This window comes from Camelus ferus, chromosome 13 (genome assembly GCF_009834535.1).
Source record: "Camelus ferus isolate YT-003-E chromosome 13, BCGSAC_Cfer_1.0, whole genome shotgun sequence".
NCBI lineage: Eukaryota > Metazoa > Chordata > Mammalia > Artiodactyla > Camelidae > Camelus > Camelus ferus.
In genome coordinates this window covers 36,396,811-36,417,776 of record NC_045708.1, presented here as the reverse complement: position 1 = coordinate 36,417,776, position 20,966 = coordinate 36,396,811, and the positions used below count along the sequence as shown (strand labels likewise).

The window sequence follows — 20,966 nt, the reverse complement described above, 5'->3', positions numbered from 1 at the left end:
ATTATAAATTAATTTACTTGACTTTAAAAGGGGGAAATTTTAAGAGCATTTAATGAGTGACTGATGTTTTATTCATTGTGGACAATAAAAAAAATTTGCTTCTATGATATTAGGCCATTGTTGGAAAAACTGCTCTTTCACTGTTTCCATAAAGTATAGAGGGGAAATATTGGGCCCCAGGAGAAAGTCTTGACTGACTGATATGAGGTTAACCTCACACTGTTTTTCCTTTGGGTCTTGTTTCAGCTAACCTATGAGAAAGACCAAAAAAAACAAACCAAAAACTGTTGTCTTTCATTTGCTTCAAACAGTTCTCAGGTGTTTAGGGATATTTCTTCAGTTGAACTAATATGTACAGGTGTCTTCCAAGTTTATTTAGTGTGATCAATAGATCTTTTATTGTGATTTGCAGTTTTACTGCAATGCCCAAATATGTATTATAACCAGAAAGCAATCACACTTAAATTTTAGGCAGAAAAACTGAAGATTAATGCAGATTTTCAATGATGAAGATTATTATTTACCAATTATGATCAGTTATTTCAGTTTTCTGAAGTCTGTAGTGAAGAAGTAGTGCCATCTTTCATTACTATCTTAGACTAAAAATGATCACTTTATTATCGAAAAAATCATAGCATTTATAGAATTTCTATAACAAATTGTTATTAATCATATTCATTCTCAAAAAGGACTGGCCACCTTAGGCAAGAGTTCAAAGAACTTTAGAATCAGTTAATTAGAAAGGCGTGGCTAACTGGGAGAGCCTATAATTCACACATACTAAAACAGTGCTTCTTATGCTTTGGCTTGGTAAGATTTCCTATAGGGCTTGTTAAAACACAGATTGCAGGGTGTCAGAGTTTCCGGTGCACTAGGCCTGTGATGGGTTCCCCGAATTTTAATTTCTGATACTTTCCAGGCAATACTAATACTTCTTATCCAGGCACCAACCACGCTTTGGGAACCACAGGTGCAGAAAAGTAATTGTTCCCCCTTTTTTGTTGTTGTTGTTGTTTATGATTTTAACTTCTGTAACGTCACAATTTCTCTAAACCTTTTTTACTGGAAAGCTCTTAAAATTTAGCATCTTTTTTATTTGTGAAGTATATTCTACCTTGCTCATTTATAAACATTTTCTTAACTCTTTAAGAATTCTTTTTTGAAATCCAGACCTAACCTTTAACTAAAGATATGAATTCATTTTAATAAATTTATGACCGTTAGTTCAGTCACTTTTATGATCTAACATTGTGATTTTTATATCATTTTTACCCACACCAAACTTTTAGGATAGGAAATTATGAATATAACCATGTTTCTAATGAAAGTGTTAAATCTTATCCTTGATAGTTTTCAGGATGACTAAAATCCATTTCCAAACTAGTTTTGATATTTGATTAGCTTTATTATCATCATTCCCAGTAATCTCTTAAGATGCCAATTGCCAGATTTCTTTACAGGCAAGTAAGAGGTGAAGTAAGTTTTTAAAGTATGGTACAAAGCAAAGCTTAGTTACAGTTGTTGGAATGGAGAATTCAGTTAGAGCCAAAAGATGTTTTAATGGAACAGAATGCAGTCAGTTTAAAAGCTTGATTGAAAGCAACTTCAATTTTATAGTTTTCTTCAAACAACATGTTCATTGTTTTCTGGAAAGATGGTATTTGAGAAAAAGAAATGTCTCGAGTTACTGTTTTTATGAGGAAAGAATTGCTGAGTCTTTTAAATGGTTAATGAGAAGAAGTAATAGTTAAACACTTGGAGCATTGATTTCTGATTTGAATTCTCCAACACAGGCCAGCCCTGAGGGAAGGGAAAAAAAGCTTGCTAATTAACATTTGATTACTGATGCCACCTTCTCATTCCCCTTGCACCATCCGGTTTCAAGTGTTTTGTTCAGGAAGGATTTTTATGAGGGTTTGAACTTGCATCTTAGTAAAACAAATCCATGTACAATTGCAACGAGTGTACAATATGTTAAAAAAAAAAAAAAAGAAGAAGAAGAAGAAAAAGAATAGTCCTTAGATATGAAGTTTGTGTTCAAAACCCAGTGTGGATCAGAAGTGACTGGTTTCTTAACTGTAAGCCTTTCACAGCACCAATGATTGCTAAGAAACTGGAACTAAGCCTAGTCAGTATGTCTTATTTAAAAATACACACACACACACACATACATACACACTTATTTGTTTGATGAAGCTTTGTTTAGCAAACTCTTAGCCAGATCATCATTTGATGGTGTGAAATACTTGGAGTTGAAAGTTTAATATATTTAAAATTTGAATAAGCTCAGGTTCTAATATGACCAAAGGCTTTTTTCTTTTAGGATTGATGAGGAATGAGATACAAGTATGCTGTTTCAGGGTGCTTTTTTGTAAGGGCTATAACTTGCCATAGTATTCTTAATTAAAAAAAAATGTAGAAACTGGAGTGCTAACAAACTGATGATTGTTCTAAGCCCATGGCAATTAAATGTTTTGTTTTTATTTTTGCCATATTAAGATGTTTGATATGTGAAAAATTGTAGGCAAGATTTCAAAATTTTAAAGATGTTGAGATAAATTATAGAACTTTACAACTGTATCACTTAGCTCATGGTATTCTGCCAAAATTCTAGCCTCAGTGATAACATTTAGTTGATGAAATAGTTATTTGGGAGACCAGTGTGACAGGCTTTATTTTTAAATGAGAGCTCATGAGGAGAAAATGTTATGTAGTCTTTTTTTTTTTTTTAAATCTAGGCTCTTTTGTGTAATTAAAAGCAAAAACTGACTTTTTAATCCAAGAAAAAAAATCACCTAAAATTATATATATATATTATTATATCTGTATTTCTTAACTGAAATTATTTGCAATTTTCATTTTTGATGTTACATTTATTAACTCTTTACTACTTTTTTTCATTGTCTAGCCTTAATGATTTTAAACTTTCCCTCTTTACTTACTTGTCTTAAATATATTTAGCTCTTCTTTTCATGTACCTAAGATTAACTCCAATATTTTCCAAAAAAATACAGGATTTTAGAACTTTGAAAATCAGTAGTGATCTCATGTTATCCTCTTCTAATATTGAGTAAATAGGTCTCAGAGAGGTTTGACCAACGTGCACCACAGTTAACAGCTGAGCAGAATTAGGACTAGAAATCTACTTCTCTTGCCTCTCATTATGCCACAATACCTCAAACTTGGTGACTTTTCTGTTATTGGAATATGCTTTTACTTGGATAATGCCTGAATGATATTTAAATTTCCCTGAAACAGTTTCAAGTAATGTAACCAACATTTAGCTCACAAGGAATGATTTTATTATAGCTGATAAAGTTATCTACTAAATTTTTATTTTCAATTTGAATAGCTACAATAGCTCATTTAAGGCTAATCTGAGTCTCATAAGTTAGCCTGTAGCAGAGTAGTTTCCTAAGAATTTTTTTCTAGGAAATTCTGGTAACATTCACTAAAATGTACAACTGTTAGAAAATTTATTAAACTCAAAACTTTGCAGGAGATAAATATCTTACATAATTTTATATTGAGTAGTTCATAATAAAATGATCTTTCCCCCAATGCTGTGTTTATAACTGAAATTTCCACAGTGAAGAAACAGGAAGTTTGAAGTGGAGATCATTGCTTATGTTAATTTCTATATGTAAATAGATGTAAATCAGTACTGCATTAATTCTGTGCTATTTCAGGTTACTCTGATTTGTACTTTTTTTTCTTATTTACAAACAGCTGTCTTATATGAAGCAGTGGGGAAGAAGTAAAATTGTCCTTTTAGAAAATCTAGAAAACAAGCTCTGGAAAATCTATTGTCAATCTAGAACACTTGATCCAAATACAGTATAGTTTGTAACATAATTTTAATGTTCAGCTGGTAATCAAAGCATTTATTAAATTTTTTCAGAACTAATTGAAACATTTGCATAGTTTAGCAGCCTGAAATCTCATAGATTTAGAGCTTAATGTATAACAAGAACTGAGAAGATTATGAAGGTTCAGCATGATTTTGAGCCAATGCTGATCAAAGAAAATGTGTAAGACAAAAAGGCCCTTAGGAAATGTTACCCTGTGAAGTGCCACTTGTCCTTAACTGGAATTTAACACAAATCTCTAAAGATGAAACTCCATCAGAAGTAGCACAGTAATGGCAGCTGGGCATGCCAGCTATAGCCACCTACCCTGTGTATGTATTCTTTCTGCTTCTCTCAAATCTCTTAAATCAGTCGGTCTCTCAGTACTCCTCACTACCCTGCTCTACACGCTCTCTACCCTTCTCCCTGCTCTCTCCTTCCCTTGAGTCCTTCCTCTCTCCCCATCCCTCTCTCTCTCCCTCCTTCCATCCTTCTTCTCCATCCTGTTCCTTCACCCCCCCCCTGAAAAAACTGTTTTCTTCATTTAATTCATGATGACCTTAAATTCACCTGCATCATTTTATACACAGCTATATTTTGTCATTTAGCTTTCCTGAGAATCATTTTACTTTTGCTTTGTGAACATTTCTGATTTTTATCCTTCCCTGCAGGACTGTCACTTAAAAATTTAATTAAATAAAACCATTAATGAAGACAATAGAATTTTTATCTCCATTAATAAAACCATCACTCATTTTGTACTTTTGCTATCTTATCACTTGTCTTTCTTCCTTATAATGGTAAAACCTGCCTGCTGTTAAAAAATTGATAAACATGGAATTATTCTTGAAAAACTTACTTGTTTTCACTCAAGTTGTTGTTTAGTGATTGTAGGTTAACACAAGGCTCTTTTGGCTTAATTTCAGAAACTCTGTGAATTTAGCTTTTCAATTGGAACAATCAAACATTAGCCTAACATGCTTTACATTGTACCCTCTCAGCCAAGTTCTGTCTGCACTAACCAGTTTATTCTATGACAAGTTGCTTAACAGATGTCATTCTGGGGAGAACAATGAAGCCAAATACTTGTGCAATGGCTAACATTACTCTAACTTTGATCACTTTTGTTCAGCACATCAGTCTGGCGTTGTGCTTTATACCAACATAACACTATAGCCAGAACATGCTTTTCAGGCTTAGAATAGCAAAGGAATGTTATTCAGTTCAGCGCAGTTACAGATGAGTTAATGAAAGAAGAAAAATACTGTTTATTTCATAATACCACATTGTTGTGTTTTGGAATTAAGGTGGAATTTAAAGAATCCCACTCCAAAGTTATTTGTTTATATACTCAACTCATAATATTTGTGTATATTTGCCAACGCAGGGGTAGCCTTGCCACCTTTCCAACAGATGTAAATATTTGTCCTGCCGTCCCCTCACCCTCAAAATAGCTGATGACACTTGGTGTATCTAGACAACATAATTAAAAATAACTTTAAGAAAGGAATTTTTTGCCTTGAGGCCTGAAGTTTCCCCATACTCCCGTCTTCCGTCCTTTCCCTTTCTTTTATTAATAAATGATAATAATAATAATACTTTGGGTTTTTAGAATGCCTTTCCTCTTAAGAGCACTAATGTTTAAGCATGACGAAATAGCACTAGCTAGTGGAAGTGGTCAGAGGTTAGCCCAACTGGATTTGGTTAAATTGTTGGGTTGGTAATGACTAATGAAAATTTTCAAACTTGATTTGACTGACCATAAAAAAAATACTACATGGTAGACTGGCCATTGCCAAGAACCTCTGAAAAACAGCTGTTTGTTTGAATTGAGTGGGGATCAAGCCATGCCCCCAAACTCCTCAGTTCTCCTGTACTAAATCTTTTTTCACAGGTGTACATTAGAGATAAAAATAGATTGAGTTCCAGGTTTTGTTTTGTTTCTTTCTTTCCCCAGTGAATATATATCTCCATTTCACTGGAAGGGTATCTTAGAAGTGTTTATGTATAATAAACGGTAATGTGATACAAAATGCTGTAATTGGACAACATGGTACTTCAGGCTTCTGCATTTTAAAAACTTGAATGAATGCTGCTTGTTCTCCATATTGAAGTCATATTGTAGAACATATGTGCAACATTTCAATATTAGCTTCTTTTTTACAGTGAGGTAATCCCAGAACTAACCTGAAGAGTTAGCTAAAATGGATTATCTCCATTCTTACAGTTTGATTATTTTATTTATAAATACAGAATGAAACAATTTTTGTAACCTACTTAGAAAAAAAGGAGAAAGATATGATACGTCTTAATTACTGAATAATAGTTTAACCGTTCAACACTTTATTCTGATAAAATTAACTACCTCTTCTTTTAAAGTAAAAAGTATAATGTTGCAAGTTAAAAAACTAGTTTTTAAACTGTAACAGTATTTAAAATAAAAGTTATCATTACTATATTTTCTTTTGAGGAAGGACCTAAGTAATATATTAATGGATGGCTCTCAATTAATAAATATTGTGTTGAAATAGTTTCTGATTTGGGGTGATTTCAAAGAAATAACCTGTGCTTCTTTATTAATAAGTTATTATACATTGAAACATATAAAACAGTGAAGAAAATGTAAGGTTTTTCCTTCCACTCCTTCTAGAAAAAATAATTACCACCATTCTCTCTCCCACATAGAAACTTGAAATATATCTCTTGTTTGAATCATTACACATCTTGAATCATTTAAAACATTGAATAGATTATGCAGATTTATAATTATAGCCTGTCCTAGGTGAAATACGGACCTGAAGTTTCTTGACTGAAAAGAAACTTGAGGCCATCCATAAATATAAAAATAATTGGTGGGGTTGTTGCTTGGACTATTATTTCATGTAGCCTTCATTGAGAATCTCTTTTAAATTTGATACAGATTTTTTTAAATAAAATTTTTATGATTGGTGTTTTCCTAGGTTCAAATTTTTGTTTGAATTTAGAAGAAAACAGAGGATATCACATAAATTGACTGGTAACTATCCTAAGTCATGTGGAAACCCTATTTTAATTGTTCTCTTTTTATAGGTAAAGAGAAATGTGTATGACCTTACGAGTATCCCCGTTCGCCATCAGTTATGGGAGGGCTGGCCAGCTTCTGCTACAGATGACTCAGTAAGTGACAATTGACTTATCACTTTTATATCCTTCTCTTTTGCCACTTTTAGTCTACTTGGCAGTGATACTACACAGAATCAAATGCTTTAAATCTATTGAATGAATTTTATAAATCAAATAATGTGAAAATAAGAAGAGTTGTAATAATTGAGTTTACTTGCAGAATAGATGTCATAAGCCAAGCATATCAGCATTCTCTTGATAATGTTACAGTATCAATATCAGGAACTTGATGCTGCTTGATTTGACTTAAATTTTCCTTTATTAGGAAAATGTAAATTTCAGATATTACTAATGAAATATCCCAAACATAAATTTTTTTTCCTAAATTACAGATACTTTGAAATTGACCTAACCATCTTATTTAATTTTAAAACTGCATTTCCCATAGGAGATCAGTACTTTAAAAAGTTAATTTTTATAGTTAATAGTACTCTATTCTTAAACACATCCATAATTCTCACTCCCATTAAAAAAAACTGGAAGAAAAAGTTTAGTCTGTAATTTTTACCTATTATTACATCTACTTATAATAATTTTATTATAAATTTTAAACCTTTCCTATCTCTGCCTTATTTCCAGTGGTTATTCTTTTCCAAGAGAGTAAATTTTATCATCTAAGGAATTCAACTAAAATTAATTTTGGCTACTTTTATTCATAATCTTCATTGTTCAAACCAGATACCCATTAAAAAAAAAAAAGAATTAGAACATTTCAAGAATTTTGAAGTTTTTAAAATAAATAGGGAAAAAAGATATTGAGACTTTGTAAACATCTTGTAGTGTTAAATACCCAAATAATGATTATGGTTAAGAGTTTAATTACCTTTTCATATTTTCTAGTAAATACTATTTTTCTATCTGGATAATAATTACTCCTATTTTCTCAGCACCACTGTCATATATTTTAATATAAAGGAATTCTTTGTGGAAGATAGAAACATTTTTAAACAAATTGTTTATGTAGAGGCTACTTGAGTCTAACTGTTACACGGTCTAAATATTGTGCCTTTGGAAAATGCTTTGTGGCTTATGAAACTTTAAAAATAATCACAAAATAGCAAAAGTTTTCTAAGTGAACTCTTCAGAAAAAATTTATGTTAGGCACATTTGTTTTAACACTGATTTTAACATTGACATTATAGTCAGTATCATATATCATTAGAATGATTGGTGGTTTGTCAATGGCTAAAGGGTAAGGATGTAGTGGTTATTTTTAGTTTGTATTTTACCCCATTAGACTGAGAAATTTGATAGAAAATGTGCTACATTTATTTTTATAAAACAAAGAACATAATATTCATAAATGATAACCTTCTGTTTACCTGAGAAGACATGAAGAAATAAGAAATGTTCTTAGCATAGTCTAATAACCTGTTACAAGAAATAATAACATTAGTAGAAGAAAATAAGATCAAGCATGTCACTTAAATTCTCTGAGCTTCATTACCTCACTAATTTGAAACACTATAATAAGGATTAGTGATTATATATATATAGCACCTGGCTCATAGTAGACACTCAATAAATGAGAGTCAATATTATAATTAATTAATATTAACATCACTCAGAAAGGGATCACAGGCAAGGATTAGCTGGTTTAAGTAAATGAAATGATACCTGAGATTTGCTTCAGAATAACTTCTGGGGGAGTGAGTAGGGATATAAATAAAGCCAAGGTAGCTGTCTGTTGATCATTGTTGAAGTTGGGTGATGTGTATATTTCCTTTTATACTATTCTCCCAAGTTTTGTGTATATTTGAAAATATCTATAATAAAAAGTTTAAAGCAAAAATTCTGGTTTAAGAGCAAGAACATAAGGTAATAAAGTCCAGAAATGTGGAGACTTCATGGGGTTAGAAAAGCCAACTGCTCTTGAGCCCCAGACTTGTAGAAACCAGACTGAAATAGACTTATCAGAGGCAAGTTCCAAGGATGATAGGCAAAATCAGTGAAATATGACTAATTCTTCTGTAACATAGTGCCTTACACATTTTTAGGTGTTAAATCTTTGACTTGACACTGAATTTTAGAGGCTCACATTTTAATGATTGTTATTTAATTTTTTACCAAAGAGTTCTAACGTAGTTTCATACAATAGGAAAATATGGAAAGCAACTAAAATTCACCTTATCAAAGACTGTGATGCTATCTGGTACTATACCCAAGTGACAGCAAACACAAGAGGCCATCTCCGTTAAGAAGCTTGATTCTTTTTGCCTCGTTATTCATATTTGCACCTTGTCCCAGAACCTGTGAAGTGTTGCCTGCCCACACATCTCCAGAGCAAATGTTGTCGTATTGGCAGGATGTTGCCTTGAACTGCATGATTTGATACAACGAAGATGGTTAGAGTCAGACTGCTTTTAACCAGCACCATAGCAGATCCACTATCTCCAGTGTTTCAGTTTTGGCAAAAATTGCTTATAACTGTAGTCTTTTAAGGAGATCTGAGCCAAAGAAATGTCACGAAACCTTTCTTTCATTAGGACCGTAAAAGCTTATAAAGCTAGTGCTTGTAATCTATATTGTTGCAGATGGAGGTGTTTTTATACTTATTTAAATCACTAAAGTGGAGGCATCTGCTACAAAACAAGATCGTCCTCACAGCTTAGGGCATGAATTAGGTACAGCTGAGAAATGTCAGCTGTGTAAACAGCCTGAAACGTGTTACCAACAAAAATATAATTAATTTCTTTCCAAGACAGTGTGCCATAACTTAATACTTAGAATGGTTTAACTTTCAGAGAAAGCACCTGAACATTTTCTTCCCAGTGCCAGAGTAGACAATTGGTTATAAAGGTCAATAAAAGTGATGTTGGCTTGCACTTTTCCTGCTCAGTTCCAGAAATTTGTGTGGCAGTGAATATGTAGTAGCTTTAGATACCAGTGGCTTCCATGAATTTATAGAAATATCTTAGATCAAGAAGTTAATAGACTTGGGATGATGGAAATGTTCTAAAATCAGATTGTGGTGATGGTTGCATAACTGTACATTTACTAAAAAAATCATTGAATTAAACACTAAGTAAATTTTATGGCACGTAAATTATACTTCAATAAAGCTATTTTTTAAAAGGAAGTTAGTGAAGAGCTAGATTAAAATACTTTTTCATTAATGTTTTTATGTTGCATGTGAAATACTTTTGCAATAATACAGATGTTTTCTTTAGCGTACTTCTCATTAACCTCTGACTTAGCGAACAGGACAAAGAAATAGACTTCTTATAATTAGATTCTTGTATAATCTTGAGTCTCTTACAAACCTGATAGACTACAGTCTTTTGACATTTTCAAGGCTGTTCAGTGAAGTCAGCAATCATTTAAAACATTGTTGCCCCATCTCTCTTCGGAGTTAAAATATTTTCTTTTCTTGTAGTTGTACTCTAATGGAGTATGGGATACACTATGAATTGTCTTATAACTCTTTCTGTTCCTTTTGTACTTTTTCACCAGGGAAATAGATATCTAAAGCTTCAACAGTAGGGGAATGTTTTCATGCTGTGACAGTTCAGCTGTGAGAACAAGGAGTTGCCAGTAGACAAAATTTCATTTTACACTTTAACAAGGACACTCTTGGTTTCTAGAGAGTAGAAATAGTTTTAACGTTGTAAATTCTGTAGAGGCACTTTTTTATAATGCAGATAATTTTAATATATGTCGTTTTTAAAACTCCAGGTCTTAATAATGCTTATAAAAAGGAAGAAGAATCCTTCGGTTTTTAATACTTTTTTGTCGTGTTCCCCCACACACACACACTTTTTTCTTTTGAGATTACTAATGGTCTTCTGTGGTTCCATCATTGGCTAAGGAATGTTAACTCAGAATTTGAAAAATTTGGAATTTTAGGACCAGAGGTTTTTAGGCATGTGGTAGGAGTCAGAAAGCTACTTTAAAATATTAAATATTAAATATATTCACATTGAAAATGAGATGATTTATTAACAGAATTATTACACAGTAGCTTTTCTATGAAATAAAACAAAAATCACACACACACCTTATTTCTTTTTTTTAATAAAATAGATTTTGTGAATGAGGGAATGTCATCTATTTTGATCATTCTGATGGGGGCCATTTTCTTTTGTAACTTCTCCCTGATGATTTGTGTTTAGCAGGTGTCAAATTATAAATATTCCCTTAATACTGGATCACCACCCTCTACTTTACAGGAGCTGCCATCCCAATACAGAGACTCTCACTGTTACCAGATCCTTTACCATACTATAGTTGCCTACCTACTAAGTAAACTCATAACCTCCACTATAGTCATTCCATCCATTGCTGCAAGGTTAATGTCTAAAGTGCAGAATGAATCACATTCAGCCTTGCTTATATATCTTCAATGGCAACCTATTACATGCTGATTTATTTACAGATTTTTATGCTGGCATTCAAAACCCCTTCACTCTTTAGTCTGAAACTTCCCTTCTGGCTTTATTTTCCTTTACAGGCCCAGAATAAATGCTCAATAAATATTTCTTGAATAAATGATTGAATATTATGCCATATATAGCTTAGTTTTAGTTAAATATTCATTTTGCTGTTCCTCAGACATACTTGGTGCTCCACTCTGTCATTTAATCATACTGTTCCTTCTACCTAGAATACCTACAGCAATTATCTCCTTTCTTCAAGACCTTGCCTTAAGAAAATTTGCCTCTTTCCATGCCAACTTCTCCAACCATCTTAGAAGTTAGTTTATATTTGTTTTTCTATTTAAATTATTTTCATTTTTCTTTATTTTGTTCTTCTTTCATTCCTCCCACCTGGCTCCATCACCTATCTGAGTAACCACAAATAACATGATTAACCTATCTGAAACTCAGTCTCTATAACTGTAGAACACAGATAATACTCCTAGAAAAAACTAAGAGTCAGTAGTTAGAAATATATTTACTCTTACATTTATTTCTAAGATTGAAGTAGTCAGTACTAGATAATGTCTAACATATGGTTGACCTTTGGCTCTTACTTTTTTTTCATCAGCTATCTTTCATTTACTTGGTATTTGTGGAACAACTCTTATAGACCAGAATCATGCTGGCCCTTAACGATGCAAGGTTCAGGTCCTGTTCCTCAGGGATTGCAGCATATAGTATGAGACAGATATATGAACAGTGACAGTTGAAGTTTATGTAAATGCAATGGGATCATAGAGGAGGGAACAGGTAGTATCGCTAACAGATAGGGGTGGTGAAAAAAATGGCTTCCCAGAGAAGGGGACCAAATATCCCTTAAGTTAAACAAATTAAACAAATTTTAAATTATATTTTAATTTGTATACTTGTGTTCCTCCCTTTTGTAAATTCTAAAAATCAGGAGTAAGAACTGTCTTCCTCATTTTTGTATGCTCTGCAGGAACAAACATACCATGTGTTTTTTTTAAACAATATGTTTTGTACATTCATTCATTTGAATTGTTCAGACCACCACTAAGTTGACATGTATGACAATAAACAACTAAATGATGAATTTGTATGATTATAGCAGATAAACTGAGAATTGGGTTTATTTTATTTATAATAAAAATTACCAAAACTCAGTATTTCTTTAGTGGCAAGTAAAATAACAGATTTGGGAGGGGGATGCTACACTGAGCAGATTTGTACCAGTATGTATTTATTTCTGTATGTGTGTATGTGAGAGAGAGAGAGAGAGAGAGAGAAGCAACCAACAGATCAATCCAAGTTCATCAAATTCCAGTATTGCTGTCATTTAGATAAGTTGCTTATCTGTGAATTTCAGTTTCCTCATCTGCAAAATTAGGTTGATGTTAACACCCTTGAAAGTCTTTTGTGAAGATTACATAGGTTAACATAATAGTTTGAACCATATGAAATTGACATTTTTAAAGGACTAAATGGTTGAATATTAGCAAGTTCGTACAGTTTTACCTAATATGTAAATCACATAGTGTAATGCAGGGTCTGGCAATTCACCCAAATCCCACTCTTTATCTGTTTTTTGTAAATATTTTTTTAATAAAGGTAAATTGGCATATAGCATTACATTAGTTTCAAGACTCGATATTTGTATACACTACCAAGTGATCACCACAATGAGTCTAGTTACTATCCATTTTCATACATTAGACCTCCTCCACCCATTTCTTCTACACCCCCCAAAAAAAACTGCTTTCCCTCAGTTACCTACCAGTCTGTTCTCTGTATCTGTGAGTTTTGTTTTCTTTTCTTTTGTGTGTTCATTTCTTTTGTTTTTTTAGATTCCACATGTAACTGAAATCATACAGTGTTTGTCTTTCTTTATCTGATTTATTTCACTTAGCATAATACCCTCAAGGGCCATTCATGTTGTCGCAAATGGCAAGATTTCCTTCTTTTTTGTGACTGAGTAGTATTACACATCCACATACACACACACACACACACAAACTGACACAGACACACCCCTCACATCTTCTTTATCCATTCATCCATTGATGGATACTTAGGTTGTTTCCGTATTTTGGCTGTTGTAAATAATGCTGCAGTGAACATAGGGCTGCATATGTCTTTTTTTAATAGTGCTTTTGTTTTCTTTGGATAAATGCCCAGAAGTGGAATAGCTGGATTGTATGATAGTTCTACTTTTAATTTTTTGAGGACCCTTCATACTGTTTTCCACAGTGGCTGTACCAGTTTACATTCCCACCAACAGTGCACGAGGATTCCCTTTTCTGTATCTCCTCACCGACACTTGTTATTTCTTGTCTTTTTGATAATCACCATTCTAACAGGATGTTAGGTGATATTTCATTGTGGTTTTGATTTGTATCTCTCTCATGATTAGTGATGTTGAACAGCTTTTCATGTGCCTGTTGGCCATCTGTATGTCTTCTTTGGGAAAAAGTGTGTTTGGATCCTCTGCCCATTTTTTAGTCAGATTGTTTTGTTTTGCTGTTGAGTTGAGTTCCTATTATATTTTTGATATTAACTCCTTATCAGCTATATGGCTTGCAGATATTTCCTCCCATTCAGCTGGCTGCCTTTCCATTTTGTTGATAGCTTTCTTTGTTGTGCAGAAGTTTTTTAGTTTGATGTAGCTTATTTTTGCTTTTGCAGTTATATCGAAAAATTCAACACCAAGACAATGTAAATAATGTTTTATTGGCATAGTTTGCATATGTATTATATACAGCTGCTTTTGCACTATAACTAGTGGAAGGGATGAGTAGTTGCAACAAAGCCACATGGCCCACAAAGCCTAAAATATCTACTATTTGGCCCTTTACAGAAAAAGTTTGCCAACCCCTGGTGTAAGTTCTGGCATTTAGTAGGCATTCAACAAACATTATCTCCTTTTCCCCGGGGTAAGCACATTCTTTGTACCACATACACATGCAGAATTGGAAGCATTCTTTGAGTAGCTTTGGTGTCACCTTATGCTATTTAAACTGCTCTGTTAGTCTGTCCTAAGCCAGACAGATTCAGACAGTCTTTGGACATTTTCACTGACTTTTTCTTTATTTGGCAAGGTCATGGATAATGTTGCTTCTGATGGCGGTGAGACTCAGTAGCTTCAGAGGGTTCATTGCCCTTGTCAACATACAGAGTCTTTTATAAATAACACAGGCGAAGACTAAACAGACAGAAAGAACAGCTTTGAAAGAAGCAGAAGAAAGTTTGAGTTTAAAAGGAATGAAAAGTTGTGGAAAAAGCTATAGCCTGAACAGAGAAAGTGAGAAGTATGGGAGGGTGGATAAAGCACTCAGGGGACGTATTTACTTGGTAAATATGAGGGAGAACACATGGAAGGGAGACAGCCTCCAACCGGAAAGTTACAAGTGCTAAGATCTGATGTGAATCTTGATTTCAGTGTATTAAAATCCCAAACCTGTAGACTGCTATTTCTGCCCATGCTACTGTGGGAATTTTCTTCCCTCTATAAACAACCAGAAGACTAGATAAAATATGTGAAATAACTATTATAAGATATTAGACAACAGGTAGTACAGGACTCTGAAGAAGGAGACAAATGAGCCTTGCCTGGAGGCAGTTTCTGGATCCCAGAGCAGGGGGAGGAAACCAAAACAGAACCTGGCAATTTAATTGCATTTGAAGAGACATAGAATAGAGTTTAAGGAGGTCAAGGCAGCTAGACTTTGAAAGGCAGAGTATTAGCAGAGAAAAAACTCCAGAAATCTACGTGGGTTCTCCTGATTTTTAGCTGAGCACCAGTCTGTGCATTCGTAGAGTGACATTCCAGGAGACTGAGCAAAGAACTACTGCCAGGAAAAAGAACAACTAACTGGGAGCTATAAGGCAAACAATTTTTGTAGCTCACACAGAACTGGGAATAGTTTGAGTTCCTACCAGCCATAGTAGAGAAATCTCAGTAAATACACGGAGCATTCAGGAGATAACCAGAAGAGTCACACCTTTGTGGGTTGGACAAACAAGCCCTAGAGTGAAGGCTACTCTAGGATTGCACTTTGGCAAATTTTAAAACTACTTTCAAAAGGAACAAGCTGATTAATGAATAATTACCTCTAAGAACAGAGTCCAGTGTCCAACTAAAAGTTACTCTGCATACAACCAACCTGTAACTGGGAGAGAAATCAGTCCAAAGAAACAGACATAGAAGTGACTTAGATCATGAAATTAAGTTAGGGATTTTAACTATTATAAATATTATGAATATGCTCAAGGATTTAAAGGAAAACATGAACTTAATGAGGAAAGAATAGAATATGTAAAAGATAGATAGATAGATAGATAGGTAGATAGAAAGAAAAGCAGATTAGAAATTACCCCCTTCCCCACCCCTCTAAAAAAGATCAGTGAACTTAAAGGTACAGCAATAGAAACTATCTAAACTGAAGCACAGAGAGAAAAAAAGAGGAAAGAATAAATTAACAAAATACCAGTGACATCTGGGACAGAATCAAGCATTCTAACATATATGTAGTTGGAGAGTCCCAGAAGGAGAGAAAAGATAGGGGAAAGGAGGTCAAAAACAAAAAATTGAAGAAATACTTCCTGAATTTGTCCATATTTGATAACAACTATAAAACTTACAGAACCAAGAATCTCAATGAACCCTATGAAGACACAAAGAATTCTACACTAAGGAGTATCCTAATCAAATTGCTGAAAACAAGTGATAAAAAGAAAAGTTCCAAAGCAGATAGAGTAAAAAAAATATACATTACACAAAGGAACTAACATAGACTCTTTAGATTTTTCATCAGTAACAATGCAAGCCAAAAAAACAGGGGAATGACATTTTAAAACTACTGAAAGGTTTTTTAAAATGAAAACTTAGAATTCTATATCAAGTGAATATAATCTTTCAAAACTGAAGGCAAAATAAAGACTTTTTCAGAGAAACAAAAACTGAGATAATTTGGGGCCACCAAACCTGTACTATAGGAAATATTAAAGTTCTTGTAGGGAATGGGAAAATGATACCAAAATAAACTTGCTATGTATAGAAGACTGAAGAGTGCTAGTAATGGTAAAAATGTGGTTAATTATAAAAGACATTTTTCCTTATGTTTTTAATTTCTTTAAAAGATAACCATTAAAAGATAAAATAACAAGTAATGTTTTGAACATATATAGAAGTAAAATATATGACAACAGTAGCACACAAGACAGAATGGAATTACACTGTTGTAGGGTTCCTACACTGTAGACGAAGTAATGTATCAATTGAAGGTAGTCTATTATGTTTAAAATTCGAATTGTAAATTTTAGAGAAACCACCAAAAAAAAAAAGCACAAAAAGTATAGCTAGTAAGTCATTAAAAGATAAAATGGAATACTGAAAAAATGTTCAAACTTCAAGCAAGGAAAAAGGAAAGAAGGAACAATGAAAAGATGCAACATGTACAAACCAAATAGCAAGATAGCAGGTTTAAATTCAACCGTATTGATAATTATAGTAAATATAAATGGTCTACACATTAAAGGACAGAGATTGTCAAAATAAATTTTAAACAGCAAGACTGAACTATATACTGCCTTTAAGAAACATACTTTAAATATAATGACAATGATAAGTTAAACATTAATGAATGGAAGAAATTTACCAGGGAAACATTCAGTGTAAGAAAGCTATATTAACTGTATAAACATCAGGCAAAATATAAAACAAGGAATATTATCAGGACTAAAGAGAAACATTTTGTAATGATTAAAAAGACAGCTCATCAAGAAAAAATAACAGTTTAAAATATGTATGTACCTAATAACAGTTGTAAAACACGTGAAGTAAAAACTGATAGGACCAAAAGAATAATTATGTCCACAGTTATAGAGATTTCACATTCCTCTCTCAGTAATACAGGAAAATGACAGGTAAGGATTTAGAAGATTTGAGCAATACTCTTAACCAACTTGAACCTAATTGAAATTTATAGACACTTCACTCAACAATAGCAGAATACACATTCTTTTCAAGTGCACATGGTACATTTACCAAGATAGACCATAGCCTGGATCATAAATAAAGTCTCAATAAATTTTAGAGGAATATTATCTCTGACCAAAACAAAATTACATTATATATTTTATAATTTATGTAATTTGTAATTTACATAAATTATTCTTATACAAAATATTTAGTAGTTTGTTTCTTTGTATATCCAGTATCATCAACAAAAAAGCTACTAAAAGTGACAAGTGAAATTACCAAGGTCACTACCCCCAAAAAACCAAAAAAACAAAAGAGGATTACCACATAGTACCAAAGAACATTTTGAAAATGGAATTTTTAAAAAATTGTACCATTCATGATTCCATCCAAAAACAATGTTTAAGGATAAATCTAACAAAATATGTGTAAAATCTATACACTGAAAACTACTGATTATTGATGAAAAAAATAAAGTCCTTAAAATTGATCATGAATTGGAACACAGTGTTGTTAAGGTGATAGTTCTCACACAGCACTCCCAGTAAAAAAAGTCAATAGCCTTTTTGGGGTGTAGAAATTGGCAAGTTTATTCTAAAATTTATATGGGAATCTGAAGGTCCTAGAACTCCCAAAACAATTTTGAAAAAGAACAAAGTCAAAAGACTTACACTGCCTGATTTCAAAAAAGAGTATACTACTCAGGACAATGTGGTATTTATGTAAAGACAGACATATAGATCAATGGATAAAATAGAGCATTCAGTTGTAGATCTACATATATGTTGTCAATTGATTTTGTGCAAAGATACCAAAATAATGCAATAGATAAAGAATGGTCTTTTTTTTTTTTTTTAACAAATGGTGGATCAACTAGATATCAATAAGGACAACTTCAACCTTTACCTTATGCCATACACAAAAATTATCTCAAACTGGATCTTAGACCTAAATACAAAAGCTACAACTGTAAAATTGGTAGAATAAAATACAGCAGAAGATCTTCTAAGACCTTAGGGCAGGAAAACATTTCTTAGAGAGGACACTAAAAGCCTTCCTTGCCATAAAAGAAAAGAAAACTGATAAATTGGACTTCATCACAATTTGCAACATTTGCTCTTCAGAAGACATCATTTAGGGGAGAGAGAACGGGGCAAGCCACAGACTAGAAGATATCTGCAAAACATATACTTGGCAAAGGGCCTCTATCCAGGTTATACAAAGAAGTCTTATAACTAAATAATAACACAAGAGTATTTTGGGAGGTGATGGGACTTTTTGAAATTTTGATTGTGGTAGTGGTGGTTACAGGAGTGTACATATACATTAGAACTTAAACTGTACACTTAACATGGGTGCATTTTATTACAGGTAACTGTATTTCAATAAATTTTAACTAGTGGTTTAGGATAAATATGTTGATCTGAAGCCGTAACTGGTAAATGAGCAGGTGAAATGCAGAACCAGTATTCAACTCTAAATCTTCCCCTCCCTGATGCCAATGTTCTTTCTCTTATACCATGCTATTTTTTTATGTGTTCATGTTGCTCAAAATAGTTCCAATTTTAAAATATCCAGTCTAATTTTTTCCAGAATTGCACTTATACTCGTTTGAAGCTTTACAATTATTCAATAAAAGGCAGAAACAGAGAAACAAACTTTGCCTTTGTTTTCTTTTTATTAAGTTAACACTTAGATGTCTTTGAATATAAGTGAATTTAAAGTTTTCATTATAGCACTTTGGCTTGTATATATGTGTATTCTTGAATAGTAACGTGTCAGGGAATGAGCAGCAATACTCACTTTGGTAACCATAGTTACGTGGTAGGTGAGTATATTTAGATATATTTATGTAGTGATTTGTAATCTACATAGCTTATTTCATATATATGATCTCATTTGAACCAAGTGGTAGGTAGGTTATAAATAAATAAATTTTGATAGAAATATTATATACATTGGAATACAATTACTATTATTGTAAATTTTCCTCAGAGTTACTTCAAACCACCTTTTTCTAATAGCTAACTCTTAGAAAGAGTACGTGTAATAACTTATTTGTTTACATATGCTCCCCTCTATGAGACTATGAACTCGTTGAGGGCAGGAAGCATGTCTTATTCATTTTCATGACTCAGGTACCTTACATAGCCCTGGCACAAAATAAACACTCAGTAAATGTTTCTTGCATCTATATTAAATGTAACACTGAAAAGTCAAGTGAGTGGCTCTAAATTGTAATAAAGAACTGTTAGCCCAGTACTCCAGTACATAGCATTGCTTTCTTCAGAGGCACCCTTGCTCTTTTTCATGAAACCAAGCTCTTTTCCTCTGTTACTGAGAAAAGTCTTATCGGAACCCTTGTACCTGACCCTATTCTATAACTGAGAAATGGAAGGTTGTTTGTAATACATATGCACAGTACTTAATCTCTGGCATTTGTGTTTTGCAAGTTAACATGCTGTCTATTGCGTTTGAACAGCTGTAACATATGTGATAAGATTTCTTAATAAGTCTTTTTCTAGAGCAATGGAAGTATGAATCTGAAGAGCAGTGTTCCCAGCTTGTTAAGATGTGCTTTTAGACCCTTGAGTTTTGATATAATCAATTGCTCATAATTCTCTATTTGCGAAAGGTAGTAAATGTAGCATGATAGCCTGTTTTGGTTAATAAAGATTCCATGGCATTTTTTGATGTGCAAATACAAGAGATGTTTGTTTGCAACAGTGGCTAAATTCGTACAAATTTTCTAACCAAAAGAGAAGGCTTTAAATGAAAATTTATGCATGCTAAGTAACCTTTTGAGTTCAAGGTGACTTAATCAATAGTCAAATCAGTTGCTGCCCCCACGTCATGATATTGTTTAATATTCTTCGTGTAGAATATATAAGGGTTTTCTTTGATAAACATCCACAAGAGATTGCTGGTACTTATTGTTCCCACAACCAAAGAAACTCTTTTTGTTCTTTTATTGTATGTTTGTTGACAGTTGTGATCAACACGGAATGAACTGCTTTACAGTTTATTACTTTCAAAGTACAAATTTGAATGCTGTGGATTCAGATGTATAAAAGAGATAAAATTACAGACAGCTTTGAGTGGCAGTTACATATCAAACCTCACAGGGGTTTGACAGGCAACGAATATCGTTATTAGACGCGTTTTCCATAATTGCTGACATTTATCCAGTGTTTCACAGTATTTGCTAATGTATTAATGCAGTCAATCTCTGAGAGGCTGCACATGCCTTTTTAGCCCTGGCTTTTATGGGATTCTGAAATTCATAGACCCACAGATACTTATTCCCTGCTGGTTGCCGTAGTGACAGAGCTCAGAGATAAGCCAAGACAGAGCCCTTTTGTGATTGCTTTTCAGGTGACATTCAGCGGCAGCTTGAGTAGAGTGTCCTTTTATAGTTCCTGTAATTCAGAAAATGATAACAGCTTTTTGCTGCTTAGAAGAGAAGTCTGTGGACTGCTCCCGGTGGGATTTCAGTTTGCTGTGCCTCTTCATACCAACACCAGCCTGATAAAGTTCTTATTATTGTGGAGATTTCAGAGTGCAAGGGGACTGAATTAATTATGACAGGTTAGAAAATAC

General features: G+C 33.0%; 1 protein-coding gene across 2 annotated transcripts in view; it reads left to right on the top strand.

Annotated features, from left to right (window-relative positions):
* Nucleotides 1–20,966, top strand: part of FAF1 (Fas associated factor 1) — a 378,757-nt gene that overhangs the window by 191,146 nt on the left and 166,645 nt on the right. For both annotated transcript variants that reach the window (XM_032494244.1, XM_006180232.2), the window contains exon 8: nucleotides 6,918–7,004. In XM_032494244.1, the coding sequence (XP_032350135.1) occupies nucleotides 6,918–7,004 (87 nt within the window). The remainder of the gene's footprint in view (nucleotides 1–6,917; nucleotides 7,005–20,966) is intronic.